Here is a 16,516-nt window from a genome sequence, read left to right as displayed (position 1 = left end):
GCAAGAAACCTGATGTCTAGAATCCATGGTCCTCACCAAAGAGTGTGTTTCCTCCTTTAATAATGGTTTGTCTGGCTTTTACTACAGCTGTCTTCAACTGTTGTTTTTGTTTTTCTGGACTGAACTTTGCCTTTCTTTACACTCTAAAACTGGGTTGCTTTGTTGCTGGTATCTGGCAGGTTATTGCTCATTTGTCCTGCTTAGCACCATCTAGTCAGCAGTGCCTCATTTGGCAGAATCTGAGCTGAAAATAAAACTTTACCTGCCTGCTTCTGTGTTCTGTCACTTCATCAACACAAACACTCATGGCCCAGTACCATTTGGAGCCATGCTCATGTCTCATACTGCCTCCACAGTCCAATCTATCTTTTCTATTGCTGAGGCTTATGAATGGTTTGCACCTTGTAATGAACCCTCTGTATTTGCTTTTGTGAAGTCTCTGCTTTATTACAGACTTGAATAATATTACTCACTCCTACCTCCTAGGCAGCGTTCTTCATTTGGATGTGTGTTGTTTTCTTTACAATATAAAGAATCCTGTAATCACACAGTCCACTTTTTATATCGTCAAGCTCATGAGTGCGTTATCTTTTTTATCAGAACCTACAACACAGTGCGTCCTGATTTTAACACTCCTAGTATTCCCGGTATTTCTGAGACGGATTAGTTTTGTTTTTGGAGACAGCCTGTTCCTCATCTGATCATGGAATCAGTGTTAATAGACCTCTCTGCACTGAATCATACTTGTTATTAATCTCTGTCTCTCTTCCACAGCATGTCTTTATCCTGTCTTCCTTCTCTCACCCCAACCGGTCGCAGCAGATGGCCCCGCCCCTCCCTGAGCCTGGTTCTGCCAGAGTTTTCTTCCTATTAAAAGGGAGTTTTTCCTTCCCACTGTCGCCAAAGTGCTTGCTCATAGGGGGTCATGTGATTGTTGGGTTTTTCTCTGTATGTATTATTGTAGGATCTACCATACAATATAAAGCACCTTGAGGCGACTGTTGTTGTGATTTGGCATGGGGAAATTCCTCTCTGCATTTAACCCACTCACTCAGTGAAGCAGTCAAAGTCTAAACTTTATGCTCATATTCATCAGAAACTATAATTTGGATATTTTTTGTAAAACAGCTAAAATGACACAAAATATGTTAAAAAAATAAAAAAATATGTATCCAACGGTATAAACAATCAAATGTTTGTAAGTGCACATCGTGGTGTGTGCTTTTACTTACGTGTCACTGAATGAGAGTTTGGGCCTGCGGGGTTCTGCGGGGTCCATCAGGGGTTCTGACCAAACCTCCGAGTCTGAATGACCGTTGGTATGGTAACCGTCTCCACAGGGCTTCTCGCCATGGGAATCCATTTCCTGTAGTAGAGAGGTTTTTGAAGTATATGCTTCCAACAGTCTTAATTAAGTTTATATTGTGTGGCTTTCAGTGACCACCTACTTAAACTTGAGCACTGGCATCTGATTCACACTGACAGATTTAAACTTTGCTATTTACCGATAGCAGCTGTATTGAGCAGGAATGAGATGTGGTCACCCTTTCCTACAGTCTTCCTTAGATATAGCATCGTCATAATCTACTATGACACATCGGTGTTCATCATTAAAAGCTGACCACCAGGTCTGTGTCCACAGGACTGTATATATATATATAAGCACTTACACTGCCATTTCTCACATGCGCTGATGTTTTTCCTTCACCTCTCCGGTGTCTGTGTGAGGAAGAGGAGGTGGAAGCAGCGGAGGCGGCGCAGGGCAGCATCCCAGCGGCGCTGGCCTCCTGGCTGAGAGAGGAGCTGCTGTCGCAGGGCCGTTTGCGAGGCGGATCATCAGACAGAGGGGACAGGAGCGGCGGGAGCAGCTTCTCATCGTGCCGTCGGGACTGCTTCCTGTTCAGAGAGCTACTGAACACGCACGGACACACACATACGCACAAACACGCACATACACGCACACACACAGAGACAGAAAAGAAGTGAGATTATTTGTTTACTTATGCAGAGGCACTGAATGCTATGTTTTTACTTTGTTCTGTGTTGTATCTGTGCTATACGTGAGTTACTCATGGTATGCGAGTCTCAGTGTAGCTCGTCCTGGCACTGTTAATTTTGCTCCAAAGACACAGACCAAGTGCAAGTGTCCTGAAGCCCTCATGTGGGGCTTTTTGCTACCTTTAAAAATTAAGTGAGTGATACTGAAACTAATCCCACGATGACTGAGGACTCCTCTTGTATCTACATTCAGTTTATTACTGGGTTCAGGACTGTTAGTGGCAAAAAAAAACACAAGACAGAATTTAGGGACTAATGAATGAATTTACCTTATTTTTAAATCTGTGAACGATATTTTTTCCCCCTGTAAAATTATTGGAATTCTGCCTTCCCCCGTAGCACCTCGACAACTATTCCCTCAGCCGCCTTATTGTAGCTCCTGTGACTCATATTGTTTGCAGCACAACAGATAATATTTTTATGTTTTTCCTCTCCCTGGAAACTCTGGGGGTTTGATGCGGTGAGGAAGTTGCTGAGCTCGCAGAACAAGGCCCCAGGCACCGACATTAGCAATAATAGACAAAATCATGGAGACAAAGACTAATTAGCTGCTGTGGAGTGTGTGCATGCGGAGCGTGAGTGTGTGCTTTTGTGTCTGCGCACGGCATAATTGATGTGTCTGCGGCTGTTTGTGTGCGTGCATATGCTAATTTGCGTGTAGTGGCGTGTGTCTGTCTTTAAGTGGACGCTGATGTGTGTGCAGGGAAGTAGGTGAGAGCACTCAGACTTCTTTTAAAGGCATAATAAGTTAACAAATTGAGAGGCTCTTAGAATAAAATGACCACAGTATATCTGCCAAATCATTTCCTGTAATGCATTTGCAGTGACTCAGTGAGAAGATTTATATTCCAACTGAAATGAGATTTCTCCTTTTTTTGGTACACTACAGCATTCATATCAGTCTTTAAATCACTTGTCGTGTGTTCGGCTTTGTCATACGAATTAAGAACCAAACAGCAGAATGCCACTTATGAGATTTTTTCCGGTTTTACTTTTTCCAGTGACCCTGCCGGTTTGTTGGGTCGACACAGACGGGAGCCGTCTCTTCTACACAGAGCAAGACACGAGGGAGTAGGAGCCCAGCATTAAACAACTATGTCAGCACCGTATCAAAAGTATTATCTGACTTAAGCCCCTTTCAGTCATACACTCCTTGTTTGGTCATTTGACTGCATCTGGCCAGGTTTTTGTAAGAAAAGAGCACGCTGGCTACTTTTTAAGTCGGCGTTGTGACAACTCCCATATTTTTCATACATAAGGCACACGGGATTATAAGGCGCATTAAGTGAAACAAAACCGTCAGATAAGTCAAACTTTACTCAACTCATTCTTCTTGCTTCCTCTACTTCCGTACCATGGATTCATTAATGTTGAATTCTCTCACAGCTGCTCTATTCCCATGTTGTTGCAGTATATTAATGACTAACCTTCTATTGTGAATGGATGATCTCAGTTGTTCTCCTGACTGAAGTTTGGTCTGTTTACAGCATCCTACCATGCGACTGCATTTGTCCCTAACCATCGGGAACCCACACGTTAACTTTTATCGAGTGGAAAAAAAATTTGCATTATGCTAACATAGCTGTGTCGCTAGCCACCACGCAGCACATCATTATATACCAGCTAGCCCAACTTCCGTAACCCTACAAACGTCACTGCTGTTTAGTTTTCTGTCTTCGTTTATTTTAATCTCTGTGTGCAGCGCTTTGTGACTACCTGTCTATGAAAAGCGCTTAATAAATAAACTTTACTTACTTTACTTACTTCATTTATGTTGGAAGTGATAGCAGAGCTGTACTTTTGAATTCTTTCAGAAATCTCTCAGTCAGAACATGCTATATCATGTTTAGGTGGAAGCTAGCGAGCTAACTTCCTGCTAACTTCTAACTCGGTTAAATGTAATAAATTCTGTTTTCATGGATGCCTGGATGTTAAACTTAATTACCACACCTGGTAAAGCAGCAACGCTGATCATTTTATTAAAGATGAAAGAATTTAGACAGTTTTTAACTCTCAGTGATGCCGCAGTGTTTGTTTGACTTTGGGACCTGAACTAGACAGAGTTTAGGACCCAGATTACTCCACGAGGCTCCTGACTACGGCAGCTGTAATGCTCCAACAATCCATCAAGCGGTGCGACTTCGTAGCTTACCAAAGTCGTACTAAAATATTTTTTAAAGAGTTTTGAGCGCCGTGTAGCACATCAAATCGGTTCGAGGTCAGTCAGCACAACCAGAATTCATACATAAGGCGCACTGGATTATAAGGTGCACTGTCGATTTTTGAGAAAATTAAAGGATTTTAAGTGTACCTTATAGTGCGGAAAATACGGTATGTATTACTTTCAGTATGACATGCTGTTACACCAAGGGGCGATTTCTGGAACTGAAAAATGAAGCCGATACAGAACTAGCAAAAGCTGCAGTTCCTGTAGGTGCCAATCCCACTTTTCTTTAGTTGTGACAAGAACTTCTTCAAAATCACTAAACATCTTTTGTATATTCTGAGATTTTACTTCGTTCTGTAATTCTACATCTAAAACAGACTGAAATATTTACAGAAAGTACAAGTTGACTGTAGAGCACCTAGAACAATGCAGATAAAAGTCCGTGACGGGTCAGATTGCAGATGAAATATTCACAGAAGGTAAATTCATCTGGTTGCTTCCAGCTGTTTCCAGAAGTCTTCTCTCAAAGCTTCTGACACACTAACAACAGCATAAAGTGACAAAAACACTTCATGAGTAACTTATGATAAATTACCCATAAAACTGAGACGGGATCAGTCAGGATCAAACAGAAAATGATGTTGATTAAAAGTTTTACTGAAGTTTGTGCAGGTGCATCCACAAAAATTCAGATCGGAGCCTCACTAATAATCCAAGAGGCTATTAAAATACATTCCCCATGGTAAGAAACGTTTTTTTCCTAAACATGGCTAAACCACCACGGTAACTTATGCTGAACACATAACCTGGCTGGGAGTCAGGAATTGGTTGTGTTTAAAATTGACTGTGAGCGCCGTGTTTTCACTGAGCCTATTATTGAAAGTTTTAAGTGCAATATAGATTTTCTGCTGAGGGAATAGGTTTTATATGTCCAAGTTGTTAAGCCCTACCTGACTAAAACCACTGAATGAATTGTGTGTCACAATGACACAGGGATGTACATGCATTAATACAGAAAATGTTTAAATGTTATACTTGATTCTAATCTGCTGCTAATCCTCTTTCACACTGATGGAACTGCAGCTACTGGAACACAGAACACACACCAAGAATATCAGTTCAATCAAAAAATTAATTTCACTTTGATCTGCTAACAAACTAAAGTAATTTCAAGGCGTCCTTTATTAGGTTCTGGGATGTTAACCTTTAATGTTTAAATGTATTCAGTTTAAAGTTTCAGAGCTCTAATGTGCAGCTGTCAGAAATAAAGCAGCACTGGGAGCAACTCAGCCATAAAATAATTAACTGGAATTAAAAAATGTATTTTACCACCCTGTGCGCTAAATCACCAGATTAACGATTTTCTGCAGCATTAATTTCTTGTCTTATTTGCAACTGTTTGCAATTTTTCTGTTATATTTTTAGGTTCTTTACAGATTTTTAATCACCTTTTTATCTTTAAGAACATCTGATATGTGTCTAATTGCAGTAGGGGGCCCTCATAGGGATCATTTTTTGCAGAAGACGTTACGCGACAGGTGCGGCATGACGCAGGAAGCCCGGTTTAAGAGAAAGCTACGGTGGCCCTGAGAGGCCAAACGGACTGCAACTTCAGAAAACACTTGCAAAAGGGAAAATGCTGCAAAAAGAAAAACACTTGCAAAAAGAAAAATGTTGCAAAAAGAAAAATGCTGCAAAAAGAAAAATGTTTGCAAAAAGAAAAATGCTGCAAAAAGAAAAATGCTGCAAAAAGAAAAATGCTGCAAAAAGAAAAACACTTGCAAAAAGAAAAACACTTGCAAAAAGAAATATGCTGCAAAAAGAAAAATGCTCCAAAAGCACACACAACACAACGGAAATGTTTCTGGGGAGACAATAACCGAACGGACCAGTTTCACGAACCAAAACATACTAACAAGTGCACTGGGACTGGGACACACTTCAAAGAAGTGGAAGCGGAGCGGCCAAAGAGTAAACTTTCAAAAGTAAGTTCTGAATATTATGTCACTTATTTATGTGCAAATGTTTAATAATGAAGAACATTAAAACATTACTGTTGGCCACACGTCGGCAAAGTTATGTGACATTAGCGATGTTTGTACTTTCAGCGTTTACTTGGTTTTAAAGCTTTTACTTTATACGCCGTTCAATAGTCGACCTTAATCTTACAGAGATTGTGATGATTTTGTGGATAATTAAAGTCAGTCATATATCCACAAACACAACAAGCTGAAAGTCAGTGATGCTGCTCGGTTTACAGTCCTGAATATCACGGCACAAGCAGGATCCACTGCACTGTTAATGTTAACAATGTTATATTGCTGCCTCTGTTCGGTGGTGTCGAGCCAAACGGACTTTAACGTGTGTTTGAACGAGCTGACAGTTCACTCGTTAAGCTGAAAGAAAGATGCTTTAATCACAGGAGTCACACATGTGTCCACTGTACCATCTGGGAACCCTTCTTGTTTAGCACTCGTAATAACACAAACACTAAATCCTCCTTCTCTGGTGCTGTTTTGTAGCAGTGTATACACCTGAGACTGTAACCTGTCTGTCTGTCCTGCACTCTCTCTCTGTTTCTTTCTCTCTGATTGTGGAATAAAAGTATGAACATGTATTTATAAGTTACACTTGTGTTTGAATCCTGCAGCTTATCACACATTTGATTTCCATGCGTGACAACTGAAAGTGTCCAGAATGAGGACAGACTGAGGGACCCACTGCTGCACATCATCTGTGAGGCTTTGCACCCCTGATGATCCACCAGGACAAACTCAGCAGTGTGTGAGGAAGAGGAGGAGGAAGAGCCAGCAGCAGCTGACAGATGGAGAGAATAGACAGACTGTTCCCTGTTTGTGAAGGACTGCTAGAAAAGTTTAGAATAACTAATTGTCTGTCCTGAATCAGTCTTATTAGGTAATGTTCAAATAATTTTATCATTCCAGTGTTTTCAGTGTGGGAGAAAGTACTCAGGGCCTTCAAGTTACACACTATGAAAGGCAGCAACAAGTTTAATGTTCAGAAACCTAAAGTATGTATCAGCAGCAGCATGGACCTAAAAATAAATGTTTGTTTCAGTTCTATGAAGCTTTGAGTATTGAGTATGAGGATTAGTAGTACTGCTGTGTTTGTTGCATCATATTGCTGTAATTGTTTATATGCTTTATATATTCTGAGGTAAGTTGATCTATAGTGTTACATCATATTCTATAAGGATGTTATGTGTTTGGATACTTTCTGCCCAGTTTGACCCATTTAGCAGAAGTCAGCCTGTTTAAGGCTCTGATATCTATTCTGTATGACTTAAAGCAGTTATGACATGGTCTGATTTTCTCACCCAATAAAGGAATATTTCATATATCAGTCTACTCTTCATTCTATCAGAAACAGTTATCACAGCGTGTACATTTGCTTTTTACACATATATGTAAGCATTGAGCCAAATTTAGTAATGCCAACATATTAAAAGAACAATATTTGTCTCATATATAATACATCTATATATACACTGTCAAAGATACTTGTCTTTGAGTGAAGATTTAAGGTGACAGGAAATATAAATAAATGCAACTTGAATCTTTACTGAAGCTCAGTGTTTGGCACAGAGTTCATGTTCACTGCTGTAATAACTAATAATGATTAATATAATATTGGCCATATTATATTCACATTACCAAAGTGAGATGACTTTAGTCTCATGAACAACATTAGCTAATTGTTATTTACTAGTTAATCTTAAATGACTGTTCAATACAGAAATGAGGCCCAACAATCGTGTTTTACAGTCCTGTGGTCTCAGCCTCAGATACTTATCAAATCACACAAAGCTCATGTAGAAACAAATGTACAAAATATGTTCTCCTTCATTTCTGTCAAACAAAGCTGTATGAAACGTTTCCAGCTGTTAGTATCATGGTTGCTAGGCAACCTGGGCAGCGCAACAGAGGCTAGACCGTCCCATCTCACAAGCCTACAAGCCTCGCACTTCCGGCCTCAGCGGTCTTTGAGTATGCGGCCCTTGAGGACCGTTAAGGCTGCGTACTTTAAGGCTGCAGACCCTGAATTGGGAAACAGTCCCTGAATTGGGATACAGCCATACATACATGTTTTGGTTCGTGCAACTGGTCCGTCCGGTTATTGTCTCCCCAGAAACATTTCCGTTGTGTTGTGTGTGCTTTTGCAGCGTTTTTCTTTTTGCAAGTGTTTTTCTTTTTGCAGCATTTTTCCTTTTGCAAGTGTTTTCTGAAGTTGCAGTCCGTTTGGCCTCTCAGGGCCACCGTAGAAAGCTGATAACCAGCACTGCGATAGCTGTAAAGTCTTACTTGGGTCAAACCGGCCAACCCAAAGAAAACCTGGTTCTGTTAAACTTTATTTCACTGAACTTAGGATTCCCCTCAGAGCTCAGCCTGCCTTACTCAGCACCAGAAGGCTGTTCTGACCCAGTGTTTGTGTTGTTGTTTCTCTTGCAGTAAAAATAATGTATTATATGGACCACAACTGGGCCAATGTGGATCCAGTGACTTGCTGACCAAGACTAAATGTGATTTCTGTGCTGATCTGGGGTCAAATCTCAGTGACATGTGGTCATCGCTGATTATCTGCTATCAAAATATGACCCAGCTGATTAAAACAGGTGGGATGATAACTGTCAAAAGTCACAGGAAACTGCCAACTGGATCTGAGGCAGATGATCACATCAGCCAATTCAGAGTTTCCGTAAAAAGCCTCCCAGATGATAAACGGGCTGTGACAACTACGCCAGCGTCACAGGTTCAACTCCAGGTCACTCCCTCTTTTCTCTGCCACCTCTCGCTGCCGTGCATGCTTCGATAAAGCCGAGATGCTATAAAAATATTTCCTCTGTAGCTGTCACGTTGAGGCTTATTTATAGCGACAGCCCGCTTAGGCTGTTTTTAAATAATTCACACGGAAAGCCGAGATTCATGGTTTGTCATTCCCGTGTCACCATGTGAATTGAACTCGCCTGTCTAGTGGCTCCGTCGCGACATTCAAATTTTTAATCCTTCCTAAAAATACCCAGTCTCTAGTAAAGTTGCCTGATTATCTCTACTAGTGTCTATGACAGTCACATGAGGATGAGGAGCATAGCAGGGATTCAGGGAAGGATGAATCAGTGGAGGGAAAGCTGAGCCTTTTCCACGTTTCTGGAATTTCTTAATTCATTTTAATAGAGTATCTAAAATTTTCATTCACAGGTTTCTTGGGATGATTGAGACATAATTTACTAATGAAACGAGGCTTCATTGACTGTTTTTCATCATACGGTTCTTAATTTTTTTCCTCACCTGCTCTGGAAAGGGTATTTGCAATGACCTGAACTTTTGGTTTCAGACACTTTTTACCACTGTTGGCTCTGTATGATGTCACTATGAGCTGATATCCATGTTGCAAGTCAAGGTCGATGAAGTTATCATATATGGTTCCACATTAATGAGTTAGATTTCTCACTGGATCACCATATAGTGTTATATGGAGTTGGGGCAACAATTAATATAAAACTGACTACCGTTGTTCTACATTTATGATAGAGTATTGTTTTTTTCATCGCTGCTCACTAGACATATCTGGTGCATGTCTAAAACTGGAGTTACCATCACTTGCACTAGTTTTACATGAGCAGGGTATATGAATAAATATGGTGCCTTCATATTATGGCCCCAATTTTTAGAAGCCAAAGACAAACAACACCTGTTTCAACATTTAGAACAACTCTTGATATATATGATGTCTGGGTTTTATCGGCCTGCCACAGCTAGTTTTGATGTTACGATAAGTTTGGCAGTTTGAGTGAAAAACCTGATTTCCCTGAAAAAACGCTGATGTTTGAAATGCTCCAAGCCATTACTGATTGGTCAAATGCAATAGCATCACTATCTGTCACATGACCTCATTGGCTGGGAGAATTAAGTCCATTTAAGGAACCAAATATAGTTCTTTAAAGCACTTTGTCATCTTGCACCAGCCTGTTTGTCTGGAATACCTCTAATCTATGAAAAAGGAGAGCACCTCGTGCCCTCCGGCAGGACTCTTATGTATTTCATTTTTCATTTTTTAAGTGCAGAAAAAATTTTCTTTTGTTGGGCATGTTTTACTACATTGACTGAGGACGTGTGAACAGCTCTAACTGATGTTAGATCTGCCTTTAAAAAAGTGATCGGACTCTTAATAGATCAGATTTGCATGATTCACAGATGACTTTTGTTCAGCCTCTCGGTTCATCCACCACCTTCTTTTGGTTGGCTGTCGTTTGTAAACAGAAGCACTGAACAGTAGGTGGGCGGGGCCAGAGATGACCACATCATAACCAGGTGTAAGTAAAGTCCAGTAGAACTAGAGGAACAGAGGGTTCAGAGCTACTTGCACATACGTTAATCTCATCACTCGACACTTTGGCCACGTTTACACTGGCATCCACCATTGTACCAATGTATGTATGACAGAAAATAAGAAGCAGCACAATAGGATGACACTTTGCACAACATGTCTTCAGGCTGTGCTGCATTCTGATCTATCGATGCTACTGTTTGTGGACTGGTATCAGCACAATTAGTGAAAAACCCCTTGGACATCTGGCTCGTTGATAATGAGGGAGTGATGCCAAAACTTGATCTATGTAGTGTTTCGGGCTTTCATTACAGTACAATCTCTTCCTCATCCCGCTGAGTCCTTTCCCAGAGCTAATCTGCCGGGTGGCTCGTGTGCACTGTTAATGCTTACTCTGCCGTGCTGCTCTTATGGTTGTGTATTGGAGAGATGCAGGGTGGGAGGAGCAGACAGTCTTTGTCCAATCGCAGCTTCTTATTGCAGTTCACTGATGAGTCTCCGTGGTCCGACTAGGAACAGAGAAATCAGAATTCACAGATGTGAAGGAGTGAAGTAAACAGCCAGCAGAACAGTTAAGGCGGTATATGTGAACAAACGCTGCTTCACACCTTGTGTTTCCTCTTGCTCTTGCTTGCGTGTTTCTCGGGTGGAACCACCATGTTTGCAGCCGCCTGCCTTCTGTGTTTACCTCCGTTCTCTGCTCTCTCCGTCCTCCCAGCCAGCCTGGGATTAGTCTGCTCTTGCACGGGGTTGTTGTCCGGGACCCCCAGACCCTGGCACATCTTTTCTCTGTCCCTCACTGCCGTCCTCTCTCTCTCCCCGAGTCCAAATCTTTCCCTGTCCTCTCTGTCCATCGGCCTCTCTCTCTCTGTTAATCGCTCTCTGTCACCTTGCCTCTCTCTGTCCTGCACTAATCGCTCATTTTCTTCCTCCTGTCTCTCCCCTTTCATCAGCTTCTGTCTCTCTCTGAGCCCCGGCCACTCTCTGTCTTCCTGCTTCTGTCTCTCCCTCTCTGCCACACCTATCCTCTCCCTCTCCCCTTGTCTATCTCTGTCTCTCCCCTCACTCCCATCCCTTTCTGAAATTCCCACCCTTGATCTTTCCCCCGTGGCCTGGCCGGGGACCCTGCTGAGCAGACTCAGGTCAATTTTTACCCATAAACTCTGGATCTCATGGTATTCCCTCAAGGGTGAGAGAGGCACCTCGTGTCCCAGATTGGAAGGCGGTGACATGGGCTCCAGGTCTTTGCTTTGCCCTCCTAACCCTCCAGGATCGGGAACAGAGGTGCCAAATGAACCACTTATGTTGCTAATGCTCAGGGAGTTACAGCTACTACTGCTGCCGTTACTACTGCTGCCGATGCTACCATTACTACTGCTGCTGCTACCGTTAGTGGGCACGTTGCTACCATCTTTGACTCGAAGTCCCTTCCCTCCAAATGTTCCCAGACTCCCCACACCGCCAGCAGAGCCAAGGCATGGGAGAAGAGGCGCGTGCATGTGTGCGTTGGACAGAGTCTGCGTGTTAATTGCAGAGCGTGTCGTCTGTGGCGGCAAAGCTGGGATTTTGATGGCTTCCTCCGTATCCGACTGGCATTCTGACGAAGAGGAGGAGGAATCTGTTTCGATGAATTCTCTGGACTTGGGTGTGATCCTGGTGCTGGGACCTCTGTGTTTCCGCTTGTCCTGATGAAAATATATGTAAATGTATGAAAAGGAGCAACAAAATACAAGATACAAGTCAAGAAAAAACGGCACATATAACACACACAAAGGAAGCTTCTGATCTTTAGCCATCTCTTATATCCGTCCACTAATGCACTTTTAAACCCCGACGAAGAAAAAAACCTGGTGTAGACAAACGTTATAATCAAAAGCAAAGCACATACAGCACATTACTGAATGTGATAATATCATGCAAATTAGGCAGCACGAGTTGCCAGCTTGTTCCACTAATCTGTGAAGCAAAAAGAAACATGTTTGACTGTCTCGTTTTGAATGTCACTGATATTCGCTGCACACAAGTCACACAGTTGAGCGCAGGCGGTCTGTTTGTCACATGCAAATTAAAAGATGCGTCTCACATTTCTTAGTTGAGTTCTTTCTAAGATGCGAGGGCACAGTTTCATAAACAAGTGCATCTTTATTACAGAAACTTTTCCAGTTTTCTCTTTAAAGATCCCGTTTCGATGCACTTCTGGATTGCTTCTGGTAAAGCAGGAATTTTTCCTGAGCTTCCTGGGAGCCGTGTCCTGACCACCTTCACTTAGCGGTCCTCAGACTTGACCAGAGAGAAAACTTCTCAATGTCCCAAATTTCACACGGAATAATGTGTTTGATGAGCACAGTTCTCAGCCAAAGAGATTTGATAGGAGCACGTCGTCGTTCTCTTCATCTTTGTGCACAGTTAATTTGTCTTCCAGGTTGAGGCGCAGAACTTTTTTTTTCTTTTTTTAGCTGTGCAAACACAATATTCACTTCCTACCACACTACTTACATGATTTGGCACCCTGCGACTTTTTTCACTTCCCCCAAAATGAAAAATCAGATTGAAGCATCACCATTTTGACATAGTGAAGGAGCTCCAACACTCATTGTGGAGGCATTACCAGCAAGTGACAGAACGGCTCTTCCGGGGAGCGATGCATATAAAGTGGTCTGGAAGATGAACATCATGAAGCTTTAGGTTTCTAGAGTCGTGACTCACATAGCAGATCATTGAGTGTCCACTAAAGAAATATCCTCTTTGATGGTAACAGTGATATTCAGTCTTGATAGCATTATCATTAATTCTTTTAAGTTTTTAAAATATGTGGCTTCATATTCAAGTGCATCTAAAATCCATGAAGAATAGGAAGAAATCGTTTGGAAAAGCTTTACTGTCTTACTGTTTTTCTCACAGACTGTATATAAAGATGGACATAGCCTCCATAGTAGCAGAATCCAGATGTGAAACTTAAACTGAGTGTTTGTGCTGTTGTCATGTTAGTGTTTGAAACCTCAGAAAACGAACACGCAGGTTTAACCAGTGCAGGTGTAAGTGCTAGCTTATAGCCTAGCACAGTGGCTCCCAAAGTTGGGACCATTGCAGAGGGGGCGCAGAGCCATTGCAGGGGGGCACGGTATGAATAAAAAATAGAACGCTTGAACACTGCTAGCATAATGGACAGGTTTTCAACGGGGCTGCCACACAAACGCAAAGCAGAAGATGAAGCATCGCCACATGTACTTCCAAACCAACTTTATTCCAAGCCAAAGACTTGAACATATGATGAAGGATATCTTGCCTTTGGCTTCACCTGCACAACGGTGGTGCCAAGGTAGGTCTCCCCGGCAGAATTAGTTTCTCCTGCTTCGGGAGCACACGCTGTCCAAATCTAGCTCATTTTCTTTCATGTAGTGAAGCTGCATTAGTACATCAGCTACATAGTCTGCTATTATTAATTTAATGGTGATAATTTACAAAACAAACATGTTGTATTTAGCATGACCTGACACTAGCATGGACGTGGATGCTTCCTTACTGTTGCCTGTAGACTCTGTTTATCTACTAGCAGGAGCATCATTGTAATTTCAGTTTGGTTAAATGGATTTTAGTTACATGATGCTGATGTTACCTGAATAAACATTAGTATTAGTAGATATTAGACTTAGTATTTTGTCCTTTCTTTAATCCTTGGAATCATACAGTACACGATGACACAATAATGTGAAATTTTGATTTAAATTGGGGAAATCCAGAAATCATCAAAGTCATTAGCTTACACTCTGTAAGCAGTCTACATTTGAAATGGAAATAATGTGAAAGGACAGAATAACTTCCAATTAAATTTTAATAGTTTTTCTCCTGTTTTCTTACCTAAATATGAGTGTGTAATATTCTGTTTTTACAGATGGATAAAGAAAACCAGTGACTGGTTAACCTGGCTCCTTTACTCTGTCTGTGGATCTCAGCCTCAAGCTTAGTTTATATCTCCTACAGACCAAACTCTTTGCAAACAGGTCACATCTACACAGTTTATGCCTGAAGCTGCACCGCAGGGCACGGTCGTTTTAACCAAATTTTACTTAAACAGGTTAAAATGGTTAATTTGTTGTGGGCTGTCTTCTGTTGTAGTTAGTATTTACAGCAGCAGACATGCCGAACTATTCCATGTTTTTGGATAACAAAGGTGAAGGATATGGGCTTTGGCCTTATTGTAGGTTTGATTAGTGTTTTTGTTCTTTTGATTATTTTTTAACAATAGGAAAATAAATGTATATATAAATATATACGAGCGAAAACTGGCTTCTAGCTGTTTGTGTATCATCAGTTTAACTTTCTGACAAGCCTTCTTTCTTCTTCTGTAAATAAGGTGTGTCAGCTGGCAGACGCAGCCACAATCCACTCAGTTTATTTTCATTTTTAGTGCTGTGTAGCTACACCTGCATCGCTGCCCTTGTCTTGTTCCCAATCAAAATTGACCCTGTGATGTTGAATGCTTAATTTTAGACATGTACTGATCAATTATCCTCAACTGAAACAAAGGCGAGCGAGGAGCAGCGATGTGTGTGCAACAGCAACACGAGAAAGCAACTACAGAGGCAGATGCAGAGAAGAAAACACCACTAATGTTCCCAGTCGTCAGTATAAACCCACTCGCTTGGCAGACGCAGCCCTCTGGAATCTTTCCAATGCGTGTTGCCATCTGCAAAATCCATTCTCAGTAAATGCCATGTAGTGTTTTGCTGAAATAGAAAAAAGGGGGAAACTGTGCCTTGCACAGAGCTTATTTGCACTGCCGGCAAAAGCTTTTCCTTTCTTGAACAAAACTCCTCTGGCCTGTTTTCTCCATAGTTCACCTCTCCTCACTGTTGACATTAGCCGTCTTGCCAGCTGCTCTGCGCAACTAAAACAGGCAGAAGATCAAATGTTGCAACAGCACTTACGGCACCGATTGCACACGTTAGCGTTCATCTCCATTCTCAGGTAATTTAAGAAAGGTTATATCTCTTTAGTAAAACAAGGACATTTTCACCTGCATACACTTGACAGGAGAGGCACATCTGTATGTATACCATGAAATATAACGACAGCCCGTTGGATTTAATTATATAGCATCGTTAGCTTTGATCTGTGTACGTACAAGAGAGCCAAAATCTCAGACTTCAGACTGAAATGCTCACGTGTAGATTTTTATTAAACTTTTGGATCCGTTAGATGTGAATGAGACAGACATTTCAGGCACACAGCTGTGGCTGTGAGCACAGCAGCCTCACACAACTGCTGTGGAAGTGTAACAGTAACCAGTATTAGGGCCCCATTAAAAAAGAAATATTATTGCTCATTTTGAGAATAAAGTTGACTTCATTCTTTAAATAATATTTCAAGTTTAATCTCGAAATTTCGATCTTATTCTCAAAATGAACAGTAATATATATTTTTCATAATGCTTCGTCGTATTAATTCACCTGTAAATAAATGACATTGAAAACTTTGAACTTACAAGGTAAAATATTTACATGTAGCTACACTGGGACAAGTCGGTAAGAGTCAGCTTTCTCAGGAAACAAAGAAAGAATTATACTGTAAGTAAATGTATGTAGTGTTTAGGTCATTTTAAGGAATTGTGTAAGGAATTTGAAGTAGTGGAGGACTGATTTTAGAGCATCACTTCATGTGTTTTACAGCAAAGATGACACAAATGATACTGTAAGTAGAGAAAATCAAAACTGGCCGGCATGTGTGACCTTGTAATGGAGGAACCAAGTCTAACTTAATTTATCGACTTTTATTTATAATCAAAAACAATATTGAACACAACAGAATTAGCAACAAATCAAATAAAGATATAAAGATGCAAAAAAATAAAGACCTAAAAATGTAAGCTTCCACAGTACGACCGCTGTCCCAAAAAATAATTTACGATGTAAGATGTTCGTTTTTCCAAATATGACCACTGCACAC

General features: G+C 41.2%; 1 protein-coding gene across 2 annotated transcripts in view; it reads right to left on the bottom strand.

The window, feature by feature from the left end:
- aff2 (AF4/FMR2 family, member 2) overlaps positions 1–16,516 on the bottom strand; it is a 197,884-nt gene that overhangs the window by 13,778 nt on the left and 167,590 nt on the right. The window contains exons 16-19 of one of the 2 annotated variants that reach the window (XM_040016581.1): positions 11,179–12,255; positions 10,964–11,079; positions 1,671–1,908; positions 1,233–1,366 (exon numbers count right to left, since the gene is read on the bottom strand). In XM_040016581.1, coding sequence (XP_039872515.1) covers positions 1,233–1,366; positions 1,671–1,908; positions 10,964–11,079; positions 11,179–12,255 — 1,565 coding nt within the window. Of the gene's footprint in view, positions 1–1,232; positions 1,367–1,670; positions 1,912–10,963; positions 11,080–11,178; positions 12,256–16,516 lie in introns of both variants that reach the window. The other variant, XM_040016580.1, reaches the window with a different exon arrangement.

The sequence above is a fragment of the Simochromis diagramma genome, unplaced genomic scaffold (assembly GCF_900408965.1).
Source record: "Simochromis diagramma unplaced genomic scaffold, fSimDia1.1 OVJJ01000685.1, whole genome shotgun sequence".
Lineage (NCBI taxonomy): Eukaryota > Metazoa > Chordata > Actinopteri > Cichliformes > Cichlidae > Simochromis > Simochromis diagramma.
The sequence above is the reverse complement of the archived record's forward strand: the minus strand, read 5'-3'. Positions and strand labels throughout refer to the sequence as shown.